General features: G+C 47.1%; 1 protein-coding gene across 2 annotated transcripts; it reads left to right on the top strand.

Moving 5' to 3' along the window:
* The first annotated feature begins 5,381 nt into the window (after positions 1–5,381).
* Positions 5,382–10,817, top strand: LOC123127555 (armadillo repeat-containing protein LFR). Of its 2 annotated transcripts, none has more exons than XM_044547290.1 (8): positions 5,382–5,669; positions 7,344–7,513; positions 8,789–8,922; positions 9,019–9,266; positions 9,734–9,836; positions 9,925–10,063; positions 10,158–10,285; positions 10,366–10,817. In XM_044547290.1, the coding sequence occupies exons 1-8, from the start codon at positions 5,486–5,488 to the stop codon at positions 10,625–10,627; spliced, it is 1,368 nt and encodes a 455-aa protein (XP_044403225.1). In that variant the 5' UTR covers positions 5,382–5,485; the 3' UTR covers positions 10,628–10,817. The 2 variants fall into 2 exon arrangements, with proteins under 2 accessions (XP_044403225.1, XP_044403223.1); XM_044547288.1 differs by having other exon boundaries at positions 9,731–9,836.
* The last annotated feature ends 11,899 nt before the right edge of the window (positions 10,818–22,716 follow it).

Below are 22,716 nucleotides of genomic sequence, written 5' to 3'. Positions count from 1 at the left end.
ACAGAAAAGTATCTTGTGAAATTTGAGAAACTGCCGACCTTCTGTCATGCTTGTGGTTTGATGGGACATTGGCATGAAGAATGCGGGACGGGAGAACACGATAAATCAAAGTTTGAATGGGGAAATTTCCTGCTAGCTCCCTGGAGAGGCAGAGGAGGCGGTCGTGGAGGGCGTGGGACAGGTGATCGACAGGGAAGCGGGGATGATTATACTACCCGCGGGCGAGGTTTTGGCCGTGGTAATGGTCGAGGAAGTGGAAACAATTCTTATTATCACCCTACTGAACCGAACAATGAAGGGTCTGGCCCTGTAATTTGGCGACACAATTATGTCCATGCTACAGATGTAGTCCCCGGAGGATCAAATGAAGGGGATACCATCACAGATCCTGAAGATCGGGACTTGCGAATGACCACAACATCAGATAACATCTTAGGGAAAAGGATTGCGGTTGACAGTAACTCAAGGGCTCCCCTGGTCGTGACTGGTAACACTGAAACTGATCAAACAACTCTTATCCCGTTTGTAGCTACCAAGGCTGCCAAGGAGCCAGAATCAGTAACAGTAGCGGAAAAAGTAAATCTTTTTGAAGGAGAAATAGATGGGGAGGAAAAAAGTCTCTCACTATCAGTATCAGGTACACCCCAAAAGAACGCGAGCAGAAAGAAGCTTAGGGGAATAGATGGTCAGGCTGTGGACACTAACCCAAATAGTACAGTTAATTCAGGATCGGCGACGCCCCTCGAGGGTGATCGCCGGGATCAATGAAACTACTAGCGTGGAACTGTCGGGGGCTCGGGAATGCCCCGGCAGTTCGTGCTTTGCTGGAGGTCCAGCGAAGTTACAATCCCGATGTGATGTTTTTGTCGGAGACACACCTTGACAGCTATCCGGCAGAGTGTTTAAGGAGAAAATTAAAAATGGATCAAAAGTTTGTATGTCCAAGTGACGGTAGGAAAGGTGGCTTGCTATTGCTTTGGAAGAAAGAGGTTAAAGTAAATAGACTGGACTTAGACCCAATGTTCATTGATGTGACAATAGAGGAAAGTAATAACAGTATTTGGAGATTGACTGGTATGTATGGCGAATTTCGTTGGGAGAACAAATATAAAACTTGGGACCATATGAGATCATTACATCAGAGTCAGAATCTCCCCTGGTTGTTGATTGGAGACCTGAATGAAATACAAAATCTAAGTGAAAAGGAAGGAGGGAACCCACGACCTCCACAATATATGCAAGCATTTCAGCAGGCTATAGATGACTGTGATCTCAGAGACATGGGATATGTAGGTGATGGTTACACATGGCAGAGGGGCAGAATTAGAGAAAGACTGGATAGAGGGCTCATTAATGAGTCATGGTCACAGTTATACCCCCATGTAGCACTCGAGAATAAATACTATAATCACTCTGATCATCGGCCTCTTCTAGTGGATACAGAGTTTTATGTGCAGAACATAAACGTAGCAGCGGGGGTGAAAAGATTCGAAGCAAGATGGCTGCATGAAAAAGAATTCAGTGATACGGTACTGGAAGCTTGGAACAAAGTGGGCGCTGACCCTAATGCACAGAATATCCATAGCAAGTTAAGTCAGATGCATAGCCTGTTTCATGACTGGGACCAACGAGTACTTAAGAAACCCAAGAAAAGGTTAAAGAAGGTGCAGAGAGAGTTGGAAAAAATTATGATGGGCCCTATAAATGATGAAACAGAGATCAAGAGGAAAGAATTAGCCGAGTTGGTCGAATACCTACTGGAAATAGAAGAAATCCATCATCTTCAGCGATCAAGGGCTACTTGGTTGAAGAATGGGGACCGAAACACAAGGTTTTTCCAGGCCTTTGCTTCGGTGAGGAGAAAGAAAAATATGATTAAAAAACTTAAAGATGGAAATGGTGATTTAGTGGAAGGTATGGCTGATCTCAACTCACACATACAGAATTATTTTGCTAATCTATTTACCAATGAGGTGCAGCAGGTTAATCATGAGATCATTGATAAGGTGCAAACTAAAGTTTCAGTTCAAATGAATAACATGTTACTTGCTCCATTCACAGCAGATGATGTGAAAAAGGCAGTGTTCAGTATAGGGGACCTAAAGGCACCAGGCCTGATGGTCTACATGCAATATTTTTTAAGAAGTTCTGGCATGTTTTGGGTGATGAGATTACACAAGAGGTTTTATTAGCCATCAACTCAAAACAGATCCCAGCTGAATGGAATGACACCTCAGTCGTTCTTATACCCAAGGTTGACAATCCGGAGATGATAACTTAATATAGACCAATTAGCTTATGCAATGTATTATATAAAATCATATCTAAGATGCTTGCAGGGAGGTTAAAGAGTATTTTGCCAGAAATCATTTCTCCTACACAAAGTGCATTTGTGCCTGGCAGGCTTATTACTGATAATGTTCTTATCGCTTACGAATGTGTGCATAAGATTAAGAATAAGAGAGCTGGACAAACTGGGTTATGTGCTGTGAAGTTGGATATGCATAAGGCTTATGATCGGGTTGAATGGATTTTTCTTCGAAGTATGATGGAAAAACTTGGGTTCCATGAGCAATGGATTGATATGGTTATGGCATGTGTAAGCTCTGTGAGATATAAGATTTGTTTTAACTCTCAAGAAACAGATATGTTTGTTCCATCTAGAGGCATTAGACAAGGGGATCCCCTATCCCCATATCTTTTCCTCATTTGTGCAGAAGGTCTCTCTAGTATGTTGTAGTTTGAAAAAGAAGTTGGTGGCCTTGATGGGGTTAGAGTGTGCAGAAATGCACCATCAGTCTCACACCTTTTATTTGCTGATGATTCTCTAATTCTCATGGAAGCGGATGTCCTAAATGCAACTTCCTTACAGCATGTACTAGACACTTATTGCCAAAGTTCAGGTCAGATGGTGAGCTTATCAAAATCAAGTATTTTCTTTAGCCCAAATACACCTGTGGTAACCAGAACTGAAGTTTGTGAAATTTTACATATTGTAACTGAAGCACTATCAGATAGATATCTTGGCCTACCTGCTATTGTGGATGCAGACAGAAGTGATTGCTTCAAACACTTTCGAGAAAGAATCAAAGCTAGATTGATCGGCTGGATGGAGAAACAGTTATCCACTGGAGGTAAAGAGATTCTACTTAAGGCGGTGGCCCAAGCCATCCCTGTTTTTGCTATGTCAGTTTTCTGTTTACCTAAGGGTGTTTGCAAGGATATCACAGATGTAATAGCTCAATTCTGGTGGGGTGATGATGAAGAGAATAGAAAGATGCACTGGTATTCATGGTGGAAACTCTGTTTTCCAAAGAGCGAAGGTGGTATGGGTTTTCGGGACCTTTATTCTTTTAACTTAGCCATGTTGGCTAAACAATGTTGGAGATTAATCACAGACCCAGACTCCCTCTGTGCTCGGGTTTTGAAAGCTAAATATTATCCAAATGGGAGTTTGCTACGAGCTACACCGAAACAGGGGGTGTCTTTCACTTGGCAAAGTATCTTGAAAGGTCTAGAAACTTTTAAGAAGGGTTACATCTGGAGAATTGGATCGGGTGAGACTGTAAACATCTGGTGTGATCCATGGATTCCGGCTAGCCCAGACAGGAAAATAATTACACCCCGTGGCCAAACAGTTTTATCACAGGTTAGTGATCTCATCGACCCAAATACTGGAATCTGGGACGAGGAACTGCTCACTAATATCTTCAATCTCGTGGATGTGCGAAGGATCTTACAAATCCCGCTAAACCGCCAAGCTTTTGATGATTTTATCGCATGGCATGCAAATAAAACTGGAACTTTTTCTGTCCGAAGTGCGTCTAAAATATAGTGGATGTATACCTTCAGAGAACATACAAATATTAATTCAGTCCCGAGTGGCTCTACCCCTTTGGCAATATGGAGTATACTCTGGAAATTAAATATTCCTCGTAAAGTTCAGATCTTTTGCTGGCGTGTATTGCATGGAATAATCCCTCTAAAGTCAATACTAATGAATAGGCATACAGGGACCAATGGAGCATGTCCGATATGCCACCAAGGTGCCGAGGATCTCTGCCACCTGCTTTTCACTTGTCTGCATGCTAAGGAGATGTGGCGATGCTTGAGGATGTCTGAGATAATTGACCATGCCAGTGTTGTTGATAGATCCGGTTCAGCGATCTTGGAATATTTGTTTCTAATGCCGGATAGTCCCCAAATCCTTGAACCAAGTCTGAATTTTAAGCAGGTAATCGCGGTCGCCTGCTGGTACTTATGGTGGATAAGAAGGCGTATTACACATAATGAATCTGTCCCTCCGATAGTCCGATGGCCGATCTCTGTACTGGCCATTGCAAGCAATTATGAGAAGGCATTTACCAAAACCTTCAGGCCTCAGGAATATAAATGGGTTAAACCCAACCCCAAATTTGTGAAAGTGAAAGTAGATGCGGCGTACTATCAGGATGAAGGAATGGGAGCAACATCAGCGATAATATGAGATGAAAAAGGTAATTTTATTGCGGCTACTTGCAAATTTATTCCGTTTGCTGCTGATGTTGTCACAACTGAAGCTATGGTCATGAGGGATGGTCTTAAACTAGCTAATTCTCTTGGGTTCAATCAATTGGAAGCTGAGTCTGATTCTACGCAAGTCATCAACTTTTGTACCGGTCAGTCGAGATGGTGGGACGCAGCGGCAACAATTTTCACGGAGTGTGTGGACACGGCTACATTAATTGGGAAGGTCATCTATAAACATTGTTATCGATCATCGAATCAAGCAGCGCATGTGCTAGCAAACTATAGTTATTGTAATAAGATCTCGTTGGTTTGGATGAACGAGCCCCCTGACGTGTTGGTCAGCAAGCTCGTAGACGATGTATCTATTATTTGATTTCAATAAAGCTAGCCATGATGGCCTTTCCTCAAAAAGATGTGAACACTGTAGTTTTTTTAATACTATCCATGCTTTTGTTTTTATTGACACTGTTGATGCTGAATTTTTCCTTTTCTTTCCTTTATATGTACTTTGAATTTCGTTCTGATCTTTTTAGGAGTTGTAGACACATGTGTTATGAACATTCACAATTTTTTTATGGAACTTTTTGTAGTGTTTATTAAATTTAACCTTTTCAGGTTGTTATCATGGGAGTATGTAACTGGTGGTATCACTTGATATTGACTTATAAACTTGATCATGAGGAGTATATCTCAAAGAGTACTATATGTTTGGTAATGATTTCGTTACCATTTTCTTTTTCTTTTCTAGATCTACTTTTCATTGTCCTGACTTGAACTTATGTTTTTTTTTCTTCAGAAAATGACAACCTGAAAAAAAAAAACTTGAATCAACACCCTCTGCACGATCGATCGCAATTCGACGGGTGAAACGGGCTCTATTTCCACACTTTACCTGTCTGCCGACGCACCCTGCTCCCCTTCTACCTCCACGCCCGAACCTCCTCCGAGCTAAGTGAAGAGTTCCAAAACCCTAGCCATGCAGAAGCAGACGGGCAAGTCCGGTGGAGGCGGCGGTTCCGCCGCGGCCAAGCGCGGCCGCCCGTTCGGAAGCACCACCGGCAGCGGGGCTGCAGCCGCGGCCGCCGCGGCTGCCGTCGGCGACCCGGCGGCGCCGGCCGCCCTCGTCGGACCTTCCCTCCATGTCCTCACGGCTCTCTCCGGTGAGCGTCTCCTTCGCCTCTTATTAACCTTCAAACCGAGAATCCGGTGGGTTCTAGGACATCAATGGTGGCAAACCACGTGTTGGACCCTCCAATTGGAGTCGACTTGTTGGGGGGAAATCAGGAACTCTCTATTTCAGCTGCAGCTGCAATACTGTCGAGTAATTACATGCCAACTATTGAAACGAAACACATGTGTTAAGCCTTGGATCTAAGATTTGCGTACCAGAGCCCACGTTATGGGAAAACAGAGGGACGCTTTGACTCTGAGTGCTGGTTCGCCTCAGTTAATTATGTCTTGTGGATGTCTTGTTGGGAATCACCATATCTCGTGATTGTCAAGTGTAATGTTGGAATTATTAAAAAAACTGCCATCAGCTGCATGATAAAGAAGTTAAAGATCAAGGGTTACTGTTGAAACCGAGAGACCTTATCATTCTTCTGCCCCCTTCAGATCCCGGCTCATACCTCACAAACCAGCTTCAGTCGGAAATCATATGCCTTCCCAAGCTGGTAGCAAATTTGATCCTAATAGATAATATTTGAGCACACAAGCATATGCTTTTTGAAGCCGTGTGCTGCAAAAAAACCAAAGCACCTAGCAAGATTACTTTCAGGTTAGATCTTCCCTGTTCCAATTCTTGGACACGTAATTCTGGCTTCAGCGGAACAATGACTAATCTATAGGATACTTACCGAGCTGAGGCTGCTCTAACCATGATAGATACCTAGGCTTTTTTAGATTGATCAAAATCGTACAATAAACGTGAACATGAAACTTGTTTTATTCTTAGGGAAAAGTTGCATATTACGGGAAAATAGTTTGTAGCAAATGCAGAAGTCCATTAGTGATGTTTAATCACATTTATCTCTTCAGCATACAATACTTTGGTGGGGTTTACTGCCAATATTTCATGGCTTCTCTTCGCATTATGTTGGATCATGATAATCCCGTTGGGTTGAGCACGCTTTGCGTAATTGTGTGTTTGAATACCTATTTTTTTTTCTTGGCCAAGTTGGAAACAGACTTTTTGTGCTCTGCACATTTGAGATGAAATGCAAGAGGTCAACCTGTGTTTGGTTTATCTGCATTTAAGATGAAATGTGAAATGTGAAAGATCAATGATTGGATAAGAGGATCTATCTACGTTTATTTTATCCATTGTACTATATCTATATGTTTTAATATCTTCTTTTTCCACAACAGCCAAGAAATTAGCAGCACACAGCATATCATAGCAACCACAAACTGAGCCTGCATGATGATTAATTTTCATGTTTCCATTTGTGCTTGCACGAGAAAATGTGAATGAACTCGAGCATGGGCTGTGAATGCATGTACATGTGTTGTGGTTTTCCCAGTCATCAAACAAGATATATTTTGGCTGAGTAGTTGAGGAATTGCGTCGCTGTATATATCTTTTATTTTCTCTGTGACCAGCTGTCTGTCTCTCCCTTGTCACAAATGCAGACAGCCCTTGTTGTTCCAGTTTACTCAGACAAGCAGGTTGTTGGCCTGTTAGTAATTTTTTGTCCCATTTGATACAGATGATGCCTCACTTCTGTGACATGAGCTTGAAATGCATGATCTGTCTTTTCTAGTATGCTTAATGGTTACCTGCATGACTATTTGGCAGAAGGCAAGTTAACTTCTTTTTGTTGTGAATTTTTCAGATCACAACAATAAAAGAATTGTCCTTGCGTTGCAAAGTGGGTTGAAGAGTGAGATATTATGGGCATTGAACGCCCTCACAGTACTCTCTTTTAAGGAGAAGGATGACCTCCGACGGGATACAACACCTCTTGCTAAAGTTCCTGGGCTATTGGATGCCCTCCTTCAAGTTGTAGGTGCTTAGTTCCTGTTCTTCCTCTCCAGCTTGATCTAGCTGTTACTGGATCATGCATTGCATGCTTAGTTCTCCAGGTTCCCAATTCCTTTGTCATTCACTGCTTAATTTGTTTGCACTATTGTTCATTTAAAATAATTAACTAATCTAGCATAATCTGTTGAATATAATTAAGTAAGTTATATTTAAAATAATTAATTTAGCTAGTCATCCTTTATCATCAACGTTGGAAAAAAGTGTGATCTTCTCACGCAAAATCTAGGATTTGGCGTCATTGTCGTAGCTGTACAGAAAAATTCTAAAGATATGTTTTGTTATTTACACATACCATTTGTCGATTGGTTGCCAAAGTTTTTATATCTAATTTGACTTCTAAGAGCTTCTCCAACAGATGATGTAAAATACATCACCAAAAAGTGGGTATTACATCACCAAAAAACACCCAACTCCAACAGATGATGTATAATAGATGATGTAAAACTAGTGCAACAACAGATGATGTAAAACTAGTTGAACTACTACATCATGAGGCTGTGCGGCTCGGCGGCGGCGGCGGCGATGACGGAGATTTTCTCCAAATCGAGCGACGGCGGCCGAGCGACTTCGATTCGGCCAAAGACGAGGCATGCGGCAGCGGGGCAGCGGCGGAGTCTCAGGGAGACGACCGGAAGATGTTGGCGGAGGCTGTGCAGGTGCTGGCGGGGACGGAGATGCTTCAAATCGGGGGCGGTGCGGCGGCGGCGGAGCTGCTTTGATTCCGGCGATTTCGAGGCGTGGGGCGACGGAAAAGCGGCGGATCCGGCGGCGGCGGGGTGCGGCGGGGCCCGGTGGGTGCTGGGCGGGCGGCGGGGCGGTGTGGTGCAGCGGAAGGCAGAGCGTTCGCGTGGTGGGAAGGGGGAATGAAGGTTCCAGTGTCACTTGGGCTTCGCGCGGCGCGGCTGCGTTTTACATCTAGATGTAAAATCTGCCCCTAAGTGATGTATATTTGCATCCCTTGGTGATGCATTTTACATCAGATGTAATTTTTTTGCATCTACATCATCTGTTGGGGGGACCTTTTTGGGTCTTGGTGATGTATATTTTTGTTATTTATACATCTACATCATCTGTTGGAGATGCTCTAAGGTTTTTGCACAAGACTGAGTTCTAAAGTCTGCTAAGTTAAGTGTTCATGTTGATTTCCATTTTTCCACGAAAAGGGGTAGTGCTTTTATCGGGCTGTACTATTGGTTTTTCCTTGCATTCTGTTTGATGCTCTGTCATCTTATACAGATTGATGACTGGCGAGATATTGCAATTCCTAGGGACCATACAAAACCACCAAGAGTAAGAACTTTGGGTGTCAATACAACAATCTCAGGATTTGGTCTTGAAAATGTTGGGAAAGTATACTCGGACAGCACCACGTATGTCATTATTGATCTCATCAATATCTTGAGTACTCATCTCGTTTTCATGATTTGCGCAACATACTTATATTCTTTGAAATATGGTAATTTCAGTCCTCCAAATGATCAATCAAAGATAGAGGGCTCCACTATCACAAAGAAGAGATCTGCAGGATTTTTGTTTGATGAAGATGGTCTTTTTAATATTGATGATGAAGGACGGACAGAGAGGCAACAGTGTGCTGTTGCGGCTTCCAATATAATCCGCAATTTTTCTTTCATGCCAGAAAATGAGACTATCATGGTCCAGCATAGACATTGCTTGGAGACTATATTTCAGTGCTTAGAAGACCAAAATGCAGGTAAAATTTCATACTAGGTTATTGTCCTTAGTTTTTAATTCCCAGGCATCGATGCTATGTTCCTTTTATTCAGTTCCTCTATTCTACATATACAAATTAATTTGTCCTTGACTGAATATGTGATTTTAAAATATGACTGGATATATCTGTGCCAATTTTCTTGTGTGTTGATTATTTTACTGCAAATGACACCTATGTATGCTTTATTTGAGCTGCAGATGCTTTCATCCAAATATTTATTATTAATGTGACCTATTTGATTTTTGTGTTGGGGTTATAGAGCAAAATAGAAATGTCACGAAATTGCCATTTGTTTCTTCATATAGTAATTTGATTGAATATCTGTAGTGGATCAGATGAGTTGTCCTAGGACTATGTATTGCTAAGACAACAGTTCCGTTACTTGCAACAAATATTGTAAGACTTGAAAACTTATCTTTGTGTGCATTTCTACCATCTGACAGAAGACGATGAGCTCATAACAAACATGCTGGAGGCCCTTGTTAATTTAGCCCCTGTTCTGGATCTGAGAATCTTCAGCTCGTCAAAGCCATCATATATTAAAATGACGTGAGATAGAAGTTCATCATGAGTGTTTTTCTCAATCTTCCCTTTTTATGTTGTTCCTTATTATTTTCCTTGGCTTTCTGCAAGACAGTGAGAAAAGCGCAGTTCATGCCATAATGGGCATGCTTTCCTCTTCAATAAAAGCATGGCATTGTGCTGCTGCTGAATTGATTGGGCGGCTGATAATCAATCCAGACAATGAATCGTTCCTTGTTCCTGTGATTTCACAGGTAAATCCTTGGTTTAGCAGACAGAGTCCTCTATTTACTATTTTATGCTATATAGATGGATGATTTTAAATAAAGCTATTTACTTGATATACAGATATACAGGAGATTGGTTGATCTGTTGAGCGTGCCAGCATTTGATGCACAGGCTGCTGCTGTTAGCGCCCTCTACAACGTATCAGAAGTGAACATGGATTGTAGGCTGAAGCTGGCTAGTGAGCGATGGTAAAATCTGTTTGATTTTGTCAGTGATAGCATACCGTGACGCAAATTTTGATTTGTTGTTTCAATGTCGATTGGAACAGGGCTGTGGATAGGCTTCTAAAGATCGTGAAGGCACCACACCCTGTGTCGGAGGTCTGTAGGAAAGCAGCGGTGATACTGGAGAGCCTCGTCTCGGAGCCTCAAAACAGGATGCACCTCCTGGTTCACGAGAATAACTTTGCGGAGATCCTGACGTCGGAAGGGAAATACTCGGACACGTTCGCTCGGATTCTGTACGAGCTGACTGCGAGGCCGAGCAACAAGGTGACGTCGGGGCAAGCTATCTGGGGAAACATAAACTGATGCATGTGTTGACCCCTTGACGTGTTGTTAAAATCTAGGTGCTTTTATGCTGAGGTATCATTTTAGTTTCTGACTGCATGTGGTAACAACCTACTAGCTGTATTTAGCTCCATTTGATATGTTTGTTTTAGAACTTTGTTGAAGCAAGGTCTTGGTGGCACTGTGTCAGAACGCAGCATGTCTCCTGTGATATACTCCCTCCGTTCCAAAATAGATGACCCAACTTTATACTAAAGTTAATACAAAGTTGAGTCATCTATTTTGGAACGGAGGGAGTATGTATACTGCTAGAATACAGCCCGGCCGGTACTCTTTTTTCTCGAATACGCTAAGGAAGCGTATCATTGCATTGATAGATTGAGAGAAAAAAGAGAAGGTACAGGGGTGGGAATCATAGCCTCGTGCGCACGGATGGCGAGCCTATGAACCCGGGGGAGCAGAGGTAGGGGGTGCTCAGCCCCAACAATTACAATGTCAGGTTACAAAACGGTTTGAACCGAAGCTAGTGCGATCCTGTTCCCGTAAGCAATGGCGCAGTAAACTATGGTAAGTATGACTTGAATATTTGTTGCGAAAATTGAATATTTTGAGCATAACTGGATAAGAAGCTATATTTTGTAATGCTTTCCTTAACTTTTTGTACTATTATACTACGAAAAGAGAAGACTTTGTTGATCATTCAGGGGCGGCACTGTAGTCAATAAGTCGGTAACGTTTTATCCTACAAATAATGCAGGGGAAGGAACTTTTTTTTAATGTTTGATTGCCTGGTCCACAAGTTTAAAGTAGGCAGAAGCTGAAACGGAGTACGATCTGCCCCTGACAGGTCAGAACTCTAGAAGATGTGATAAGGCCTTCCACAACGTAGCCGGTGCTAAATACATCAAAAGGCAGCCACCTCATCATCGGTGCCCAAAATTGCTTCAAATACATCAAAAGGCAGCCACCTCATCACCGGTGCCCAAAATTGCTTTTCAGGCATCGATCTCACAGCGCAGGGCTTCGGCAGGAAAAAGATTCTGGGACCCATATGATAAACAAGTACACCACGCTGCTGTGTATTGAGCAAAGAGAGAGAGAAGACATTTGCTGTTCAAAGTTAAGAGTTAATAGTATTTTATTGGCTGGAGGAATTGGGCATCGGTGCTCCTACTTGCTCCGATGCCATGAAAATTTTGTTGGGGCACCGGCCTCACAACGTGAGGGCACCGGCTATCGGAGCCAGAAGTCAATTTGGCACCTCTTTTGGCCTACATAGTGGAAGGCCTAAGGGCATATACAATGCATAGCCTCAAGGTGATGCCTCGCATGCCATGTAGGATCGGATATGACGTAAAGTAGGTTCGGATAGGGAAGCAGGATCCTCTCCAGGAGGCGGGTGCTTGAAGAGAAAAAGTATGGTCCGATAACAAAAGCTGAAAAGGTTGGAATGAAAAGTAGAGATGCATGTGTACTAGAGTCTTTATTTTCTATTTCTTAATGAGGCCCACTAGTGATAGCTTGCATTGGAGAGAAAAAATAAATATAGATGTCTCAAATTACTTTTTGTCATGAGGCATATGGATACATTGTACATGTCCTAAGTGTGAGGTGCATAACTTTCCTCGAGTTGAATATAGACGAAACCTTCACCCGCACACGGCGATGCCTTTCGCGGCTGCTAAAGCCAACTTTGCGACGTCTCTACTAAGTAAAGTCGCTTGATAACAAAGATCGAGGCGGATCTTTCGGGGAGCGACAGATCAGGACCAAGTCTTGATCCGGTCGAGAAAAAGAGCAAAGGAGATAGCTAATTTACTGGCAGGTGAGATTCCGTCGAGGTCAGGGGAGGTGATTAGGAGAGGATCGACCGCGCCCCTCGCGGGATCGGAAGAGTGCATCTCGCAGGGGGTGGACGTGGTTTTCGCCGGTTCTTTAGAGAAAGTTTCAGTAGATAAGGCTAGTTATTTATTCCTTCAGGATTGTAGAATCAGATTGCAGCGGGGATTGAAGGTTGTTTCAATTTCGTTTCCTTCCGTTGGGGATTCATTTGAGGGAAAGGGAGGAATTCTTGGAGCAGTTTTTAGGAAACTGCTCATTGATGGCTTTTTATTCACTTTTAATTACATCAATTTCGTTCCTGAGGTTGTTTGGGAAGGATTTGTTGCTTGCTATATCTGGGGACTCGGGAGAGGTTGTCTTCCTTCTTCTCTTGAGCCCAAGCACACTCATCTTCTCTCTGCACAATCCACCTCTTGCCGTGGCCTAGTCTGCACTATGGCGGGACAGGGAAAGCTTGTGAGCAGTGAGGTGGGGGAGAAACCTGCGACTGTGGTGGGTTCTGGGGGGGGGGGGCGACGGCTGCATCGACGGGTACTTGCTCCCCGCCGGCGCTCGGTCATGCTGGCTCCTCCTCCCACCTAGTGCCGCATGACCAGCCGAGTTCGATGATTCTGGGACGCGGCCGAGGAGAGGGCCGTCCTCTCGTCATTGACTTGGAGGCTGCCCGCAAGGCCGTCAACGGATTCCTAGTGGTGGGGCGCCTTCTCTCCCCTTTCCAGGTCAATCCGAGGGTCATTGTCGACGACCTCCGGAACACGGTCTGGAAGAACCAAGGGGCGCTCACCATCCAAGAGGTGGACAACGCAGACAGGAGGTTTATCCTCAATCTCGCTGCTGACAGTGATCGACGATTTGTGCTAAAGGCGCAACCTTGGCATTTCAAGCATGACAGTCTCATCTTCGCCGAGTTCGACGACAAGGGGGACCCAGCAGAGGTCGACCTTGGTGTCATGGCCATATGGGTCCAGGTACGTGATCTTCCATTCGAGCTTAAGACTGAAAGCATAAGGAGGTCTCTTGAGGATCAACTAGGTGAGGTGTTGGAGGTTGCTCACCAAAACCATGTAATTGTTGATAAATACGTGCGGGTGCGTGTCAAGATATTACTGCATGAACCTCTAAAGTGTTCTGTAGAGTTTACACCTCTAGGTAGTTCTAAGGTTTTTAAGTATGATGTAAAGTATGAAAAGCTTCCCCTGTACTGCGAGTGTTGTGGCATTGTTGGCCACACTTCTGAGAGGTTTTGTAAAATCCCTCGTGATAAGAGGGTTGTTTGTTATCCTAGAAATCTGAGTGTAGAACCCTACCGGAAGAGCCAAGGCGCTAGTAAGAGGGGTCTCCTCTTCGGGAACTATCTTCGCGATGGCAAGAATTCTTCTTCGGGCACCGTCAACAACACCGCCAAGCCCATGGACGTCGTCAAGGTGGCCACTGCCGTGAGAGGACTCACGGTCACGGACAAAGGGGCCTCCTCATCCGTCAAGTTGACACTCGGCCAGGAGGGTCGGGATCGGGGGCTCATGGCGCCTGTTCTGGCTGACGTAGCACTTGGCTGGGAGGACCAGGCAGGCGCGCCGACTGTTTCTGGCGAGCGAGTAGGGCGGGGCAAAGTGCCTCTGGTGGACCCGCACCATGGAGGTCCGCACGACCAGGAGGGTCAAGTAAGCCACACTACTACTACTGGTCTGGACCAATTTCTCCTGGGGGGTCTAAAGCCCAAATCCTCTCAAGCGCTGGGCATGCCCAGCCTAGTCCCAAATCATGGGGCTGATGCTGATGGATTTCTTTTCTAGCCGGGTGTGCTGGAGGCATTAACAAACGCTGTTGCTGCAAGAATGGGTACGGCAGGTGGCGACCCAGAAAATAATGCCCTATGTTTTAAGTTCAGTGCAGGGAAAAACCATACGAAGGGAAGCTCAAAAAAGAGAGAAAAAAAGAAAGGGGGAGCAAATAGAGCTGAGGATGCTCATAAGAAAGTTTTAGGGAAAAAGGGGGACATTCTTTTGGGGTCCAACCGACGGGTAGTGACTTAGAGTTCTCTTTTGAGAAAGAGATGGACAACTATGAGCACATGTTATATGGCGATGTAACCGCCTCATCCAAACGGGTGTGTACTGGTAGAGTTGAGGTAGTCCAGGACAAGGAGGGGGGTGTTATGCACGTTACAAAGGAGATAGACGAGAAGGAGGAAGAATATACTCCGCAAGGAGTGGAGTCGGTGGGTGAAGAAAAAGATGAGAATGGCGCATCGGCGGCCTCTAAGGAGGAGGACCGCCGGGCCAAATGAAAATCCTAGGATGGAACTGTCGTGGTTCTAAGCCTGACAGTAGAGTGGGGGGTAGGTATGGAGAGGCAAGGTCCTAGCTATGGAGAGGTTGTAAACACAAGAGATGTACGAGTTCAGGCCCTTCTCGGAAGAAGTAAAAGCCCTACGTCTCGGAGCCCGGAGGCGGTCGAGTGGATGATGTGTATATGAGTTACAAGGTGCCGAACCCCTCTGCCTGTGGAGGGGGGTGGCTTATATAGAGTGCGTCAGGACCCCAGCCAGACCACGTAGGAGAGGGTTTAAGGTGAGTTAAGTCCGGGGCGTTACTGGTAACGCCCCACATAAAGTGTCTTTACTGTCATAAAGTCTACTTAATTACAGGCCGTTGCAGTGTAGAGTGTCTCTTGACCTTCTGGTGGTCGAGTGAGCCTTCATGGTCGAGTCCTTCAAGTCAGTCGAGTGAGTCCCTCGTTGGTCGACTGGAAGGTGACCTCTTCTAAGGGCGTCCTGGGTAAGGTACTTAGATCAGGTCCATGACCCTACCCTAGGTACATGACCCCATCGTTAGCCCCCGAATGGATTGAGGCCTCGAGTGAGGTAGGAGTTGATGTTGTTTCCGATTAACCTTTGCACACTGGTCGTGCGTTGTTTCGGACCAAAGAACCTCTTCGCCGATAGTGAGCAACTTGTCTTCAGTCGACTCGATCCATTCTCTTCTTTCGTCGAGTGATCTTTCGGGCTTCGACGATCCCCGAGCGACAGATCGCGGGAAACTCTGCGTCTGGCAGACCGATCTGCTGTTCGCGGATTCCGCGGGATGCGAAATTTGGGGACGCGCGCGAAGCGGAGCGGACCGCGGCGTTCGGATGGGACGGGACGTAGACGCCTCGATCTCCGCGCCGCTTTCTTCGCCACGTATCCCGTCTGCATAACTGTTCCTGGATATGATTAGATTGACCGGGCCCACCTGTCATCCACTCGGAAGGGACCTTATAAATGCGCCCGGCGAGGATTTTTGTGCTGTGCCTCAGCATTCTCTCTCTCTCTGCTCCGCTCCCTTCGTCCCCGTCCAGCGCGCTCGCTCTCGCCCCCGCACAATTTCCCCTCGCGCATCTCGCTGGCAACCATGGCCAAGGAGAAGACGGCGGCGCTGGAACGTGCGAAGAAGGCGTCGGCGTCGGAGAAGGCGAAGGGGAGATCCACCAGCCGCGGCGGGTCTTCGTCCAGATCCCGCCTGCCGAAGGGCTGGGTCCAAGGAGACTGGATCCAGTCGACCATCACAGAAAAAGACCTCCTCGACATGGCCAACGAGGGCTTGATCCCTCATGGAGCTGCGAGGCTTCCGGGGAAGGAGTGGTAGCCCCAGCCAGAAGAGGGTGAGTGTGTGCTCTTGGCCACCCATGTTGATCGTGGATTTTCTTTGCCGCCGAGTATTTTCTTCCGTGGCTTCTTGAACTTCTTTGGAGCGCAGCTCCACCACTTTACCCCAAATTCTATCGCCTATCTTGCCGCGTTCGTGTCCATGTGTGAGGGTTTCCTGGGCTGTCGACCGCACTGGGGCTTGTTCAAGCATATATTCACGTGTCGCTCTCAGACCGTGAAGAAGGCGAGCCCAGGCGATGAAAGAACCCGAGTCGTCCAAATGTGTGGGGGTCTGGGGATCCAGGTGAGGAATAAGAGCACCTTCCCGCCCATGACCTTTCCCGAGTCAGTCAGAGGCTGGCAGTCGACCTGGTTCTACTGCCAGGACCAGTCGACGCCGGGGCAGTCGAGTGGACTCCCTCAGTTTACCATGGACCGAGTGAACAAGCCCTCCTCTCTGAAGTTGATTCCGGAGGAGAAAGCTGACGTGAAGATGTTGATGGAGCGCGTGGTGCAGTTGGTTCGGGAGGGAGTGACGGGCATGGATCTCCTGGAGGTCTTCCTTAGGCGTCGCATCCAGCCCCTTCAGTTCCGGAGCCACTGCATGTGGTTGTACTGTGGGACTGAAGACGAGACTCGAGTCCATCCAGAAGCAGTCGACGATGTCACTCTGGAAAGATGGATGGCAGCCGTTACCGGAAACAAGGATAACCCACGCGGAGCCAGAAGGATTCCTCCACTCGACCACAACAGCGATCCAAACAAGGTACGCTTGCTCTGCTCTCCACTGTGTTCTTGTCACATTCATTTCTGTTTATCCTGCCGACTGGTCGATTGATCCTTGTCTTGATATCTACCAGGCCCTCACCGAGCTGTACTCGATGCCCAATGGGGCACAAGCTCCGACTGAGGAGGGTGAGGCGAGTGGGGGCGAGAGCCAGGAGGAGGAGGAATGGGACTCGGACGTTGCTGAGGATGATGATGACGATGATGATGATGACGGTGATGAAGATGACGTTGAAGACGAGGAAGAAGAGGAGGAGGAGGTCGTACCACCGCGCTCAGAAAGGCGGTCGAAGCTTGTCCACGACCCTTCGACTGAACGTGGCAAGGGGGTTGCGACCGTTGCTCAGTCGACCAAGCGCCCTCGGACCACCTCTCCGGTGCCGACTGAAAAGGCGCCGAAGCAGCCCAGGGCGGCCCCGTCGAAGCCGATCAAGCTCCTGCCGAAGATGAAGGTGTCCATCCCCACCATATCAGGGTAATCGTGCTGCTTAAGTCTTCTTATTTTGTGTGAACTTTGTCTCTGGTTGACGCTGAAGTTAGTCGACTGATCCTTTGGAGTTGCAGTGCTGCTACTTCTGAGACCTCAGCCCGGGCTGATGACCATGAGATGGAAGACGCAGCAACTTCAAAACCAGGTACTATATTCTTAACGCCGTTTTTAGTCGACTGACTCGCGATCTCTGATCCCGATTCTTCTCCGTAGCTCCACCCAATGCTGTTATCAATCTTCCCTGATGATGATGAGGATGAGGAACCGCTGAAGCGCAGAAGGAGTAGAAAGCGTCCGCCAGCAAGGCCCAGGTGACGGCGCCTGAGATTCTGATTGCGGAGGAAGAGAACACCACTCGACACACGGTGTCCTTCGCAGATCCGCTGACGAGTGCTCAGCAGCCCTCCCTCTTCACGACGCACCACGTCCCAGAGGACCAAGCTGGCGCGGCGAAGGAGGCGATACGCCAGGCAGGAATCATGATGGAGCAGTTGAAGACCATCCGGGATGCGAGCCAGGCAGCTTATGACGCCAGTTCTGCCCTCCAAAGCAATGTTCAGGTCAGTCGACCATCGTTTGTTCTGTTGGATATGCTACCAAAAACTTTTCCTTTCCAGAATTTATAGTAGTCACCCACTGGGTGTGTCGATTAAACTCCGTGTTAGCGGGGGCACGCTGAGTGCACCCGCTGGGTGTAGTCCCCAAGGCTAAGGTCGACTGCTGGCAGTCGGCCTTAGGCTTTATGATGTCAATCTTTCTGTCAGTCGACTATGTCGACTGGATTTCACAAACCGGTGGGGGCACGCTGAGTGCACCCACTGGGTGTAGTCCCCGAGACTGTGGTCGACTGCTTGCAGTTGATCACAGTCTTAAAGAATACATCTCCTCTTTTTTTTTGAGGTCGACTGGTCGACTTTGTCTTCAACAGGATTAGTGGGGGCACGCTGAGTGCACCCACTGGGTGTAGTCCCCGAGACTACGGTCGAATGCTTGTATTCGGCTGTAGTCTTAGAAACGTGTGATTTTTCCTTTTTCACTCGGAAGTGAATTATATTTGACATTTAGTCGATTGGTTCTTCGCAGAACTCCTGTGATCTTGTGGCTCGCTACTCTGAGCTGGAAAACAAGCACACTCAACTCGAGCTGAGCTTGAAGCTGGTTCAGGAGAAGCTGACGAAGGCAAAGGAGGAGACCGAAGGTATGTTTGGTGAGACCCTGACGACTGCTTTTCCCCTTGCTTGTTTCAAAATCTGATCTTGCTGTAACTTGCAGGTAAGGTAAGGGAGGCCCAACAGAAGAAAGACCTCGAACTAGCTGAGAAGATCAAGCTTGCTGACGAGAAGTTAGCTTCAGTCACCAAGCTTGAACAAGACAATACCAATCTGAAAGCTGCTCTTGGGATCGCCAACAAGGAGGTCAGTCGACTAAAAACTGATAAAGCTGCCCTGACCGACCAAGTCAGTAAGTTGACTGGGAAGAAAAATGATCTGGAGGCCTTCCTGAGTGGTCTTGCCAAGAAGCTGTTTCTTATGCTTGAAGGTAAACCTCTATGCTCGGCAAACATTTCCAATCGTGGTTTTTCCATTCGACCATCCCCTTGACTCAGTGATCATCCTTGCAGAATTTTGCCAAAACTTTGAAGAAGAAACTAGTCGGCTGGAGCCAAACCTCGACCCCGTCAATTCTCCGGTGAACGACGAAGTTGCCATGGATGTTTTCCGACTGGAGTCTCGTGTTGCAGCTGTCGTGGACTATCTCGCAAGGCTGAAGGCCGCCACATCTCGCATCGACTCGACGCTCTGGCCTGAGGAGACACTTCAGAATGACCTTGAGTCGCTGATGGCCCGCTTGAACACGATCCCTGGTCGAGTGCAGGAATGGAAGAAGTCCTCGGCAGGGTGTGGTGCAGATGTTGCTCTGTGTCTGGCCCGAGTCCACTGTAAAGATGCGCGAGAAGAGAAGCTGGCGGCCCTTCGGGTGGCCAACACCAAGAAACACAACTTCAGGTCCTTTATGGAAACTTTCCTTGCGGCTGCCACTCGGATCGCCGACGGAATTGACCTTGATGAATTCGTTGCACCTTCCAGCCCTCCACAGGAGGGGTAAAAAACTTCTTCTGGCTCGACGCTTTAAATTTGCCTCGGTATGCCGAGTGGAATTGTAACCGATAAACCTTAACAGGCTTAGCGCCTGAGCACTTTCGGTTCCTTTAGATATCGCTTCAGACTTGAATTTGGTGCTTGAATACGATTGCTTTTTGGCTCGAAATGTCTTTTGCAGGTCCAAAGCAAGGCGCCTTTACTGCAATCGACTTATTCTTTAGTCCACTTAGGCGAGCACTGGGCTGCGGCTAAGCCTCCGAGTGGAAGCCTGGCTTACCACTCGGTAGGATTTCCATAGCTTAGGCGAGCACTGGGCTGCAGCTAAGCCTCCGAGTGAGGGGTTTACTCTTCACTCGGTAGGATTTTGATAACTTAGGCTAGCACTGGGCTACAGCTAAGCCTCCGAGTGAAAGTCTGGCTTACCACTCGGTAGGATTTTGATAACTTAGGCGAAACGGATTCGCAGCTAAGCCTCCGAGTGGGAGTCTGGCTCACCACTCGGTAGGATTTTTGTAACTTAGGCGAGTGCTTGGACTGCAGCTAAGCCCCCGAGTGAGAGGTTTGCTCTTCACTCGGTAGGATTTTTACAAACTTAGGCGAAACGGATTCGCAGCTAAGCCTCCGAGTGGGAGTCTGGCTCACCACTCGGTAGGATTTTTACAAACTTAGGCAAAACAGATTCGCAGCTAAGCCTCCGAGTGGGAGTCTGGCTCACCACTCGGTAGGATTTTTACAAACTTAGGCGAAACGGATTCGCAGCTAAGCCTCCGAGTGGGAGTCTGGCTCACCACTCGGTAGGATTTTTGTAACTTAGGCGAGTGCTTGGACTGCAGCTAAGCCCCCGAGTGAGAGGTTTGCTCTTCACTCGGTAGGATTTTGACAAACTTAGGCGAGTCCTTGGACTGCAGCTAAGCCTCCGAGTGAGAGGTTCGCTCTTCACTCGGTAGGATTTTTACAAACTTAGGCGAGCGCTTGGACTGCAGCTAAGCCCCTGAGTGAGAGGTTTGCTCTTCACTCGATAGGATTTTTACAAACTTAGGCGAGTGCTTGGACTGCAGCTAAGCCCCCGAGTGAGAGGTTTGCTCTTCACTCGGTAGGATTTTTACAAACTTAGGCGAAACGGATTCGCAGCTAAGCCTCCGAGTGGGAGTCTGGCTCACCACTCGGTAGGATTTTTTACAAACTTAGGCGAAACGGATTCGCAGCTAAACCTCCGAGTGGGAGTCTGGCTCACCACTCGGTAGGATTTTTACAAACTTAGGCAAAACAGATTCGCAGCTAAGCCTCCGAGTGGGAGTCTGGCTCACCACTCGGTAGGATTTTTGTAACTTAGGCGAGTGCTTGGACTGCAGCTAAGCCCCCGAGTGAGAGGTTTGCTCTTCACTCGGTAGGATTTTGACAAACTTAGGCGAGTCCTTGGACTGCAGCTAAGCCTCCGAGTGAGAGGTTTGCTCTTCACTCGGTAGGATTTTGACAAACTTAGGCGAGTCCTTGGACTGCAGCTAAGCCTCCGAGTGAGAGGTTTGCTCTTCACTCGGTAGGATTTTTACAAACTTAGGCGAGCACAGGGCTACAGCTAAGCCCCCGAGTGAGAGGTTTGCTCTTCACTCGGTAGGATTTTTACAACTTAGGCGAGCACAGGGCTGCAGCTTCTTCACTCGGTAGGATTTTGATAACTTAGGCGAAACGGATTCGCAGCTAAGCCTCCGAGTGGGAGTCGGGCTCACCACTCGGTAGGATTTTTACAAACTTAGGCGAAACGGATTCGCGGCTAAGTCACCCACTGAGGGGGAATTTTATTGGACAAAAATAAAAAGTGACAAAAATTATGGAGGAACTGTGACACTATTATTTTGAGGTCCATGAACTACAGAAGTACTTTATTGCAACTCATCCGAGTGATAAAACTTAAGTATAAAATGGGCGGAGTAGTTCCGCGTTCCAAGCTCGGGGCTCGTCGATATTATGCTCGACGTTGTAAAGACGGTACGCCCCGTTGTGGAGAACCTTGGTGATGATGAAGGGACCTTCCCAAGAAGGAGCAAGCTTGTGTGGTTTGTGCTGATCCACTCGGAGAACTAAATCCCCTTCCTGGAAGGCTCGACCTTTCACATTTCTGGCATGGAAACGACGCAAATCTTGTTGGTAGATGGTCGACTGGATCAGAGCCATCTCCCTTTCTTCCTCCAAAAGGTCGATTGCGTCCTGCCGCGCTTGTTCAGCCTCTGCTTCGTTGTAGATTTCAACTCGAGGAGCATTGTGAAGAAGATCACTCGGCAAGACTGCTTCAGCTCCGTAGACCAAGAAGAATGGAGTTCTTCCGGTCGACCGATTAGGTGTGGTCCGCAGCCCCCAAAGCACTGAGGGAAGTTCGTCGACCCAAGCTCCAGCTGCGTGTTTGAGATCACGCATCAGTCGGGGCTTTAATCCCTTAAGAATCAGTCCATTAGCTCGCTCTGCTTGTCCATTCGACTGCGGATGGGCGACTGAAGCGTAGTCGACCCGTGTGCCTTGGGAGTTACAGAAATCTCTGAATTCCTCCGAGTCAAAGTTCGACCCATTATCCGTAATGATGCTGTGCGGGACTCCATATCTGAATATTAGTTCCCTGATGAAGCTAACAGCAGTACCGGTGTCAAGGTTCTTGATTGGTTTAGCCTCGATCCACTTGGTGAACTTGTCGACTGCCACCAGTACATGCGTGAAGCCGCTTCGTCCTGTTCTCAAAGGACCGACCATGTCCAATCCCCATACTGCGAAAGGCCAGACGAGTGGGATGGTCTTCAGAGCCGACGCAGGCTTGTGCGACATATTCGAGTAGAACTGACATCCCTCGCACTTATCCACTATCTCTTTTGCCATCTCATTCGCCTTTGGCCAGTAAAATCCGGCTCGGTATGCTTTGGCCACGATGGTCCGAGAGGACGCATGATGACCACAGGTTCCCGAGTGGATATCATTGAGGATGAGTCGACCTTCTTCTGGTGTTATGCACTTCTGACCAACTCCAGTCGCGCTTTCTCTGTATAATTGTCCTTTGATTACGGTAAAGGCCTTAGATCGACGGACGATCTGTCGAGCCTCTTCCTCATCCTCCGGAAGCTCTTTTCTCAGGATATACGCGACATATGGAACTGTCCAGTCGGGAATGACCACCAAGACCTCCATGATCAAGTCGACCACCGCTGGGACTTCAACCTCAGTCGGATCTGTGGCACTCTTGGGCTGTGGAGTTTCTTCGGTGAAAGGATCTTCTTTGACT

Source organism: Triticum aestivum, chromosome 6A, assembly GCF_018294505.1.
Source record: "Triticum aestivum cultivar Chinese Spring chromosome 6A, IWGSC CS RefSeq v2.1, whole genome shotgun sequence".
NCBI lineage: Eukaryota > Viridiplantae > Streptophyta > Magnoliopsida > Poales > Poaceae > Triticum > Triticum aestivum.
The sequence above is the reverse complement of the archived record's forward strand: the minus strand, read 5'-3'. Positions and strand labels throughout refer to the sequence as shown.

Coding starts and splice junctions, on each gene's coding strand:
- LOC123127555 (XM_044547288.1), top strand. CDS start 5,486: ATGCAGAAGCAGACGGGCAAGTCCGGTGGAGGCGGCGGTTCCGCCGCG. Junction 8,923..9,018: donor GTATACTCGGACAGCACCAC/GTATGTCATTAT, acceptor TGGTAATTTCAG/TCCTCCAAATGATCAATCAA. Junction 10,286..10,365: donor AAGCTGGCTAGTGAGCGATG/GTAAAATCTGTT, acceptor CGATTGGAACAG/GGCTGTGGATAGGCTTCTAA.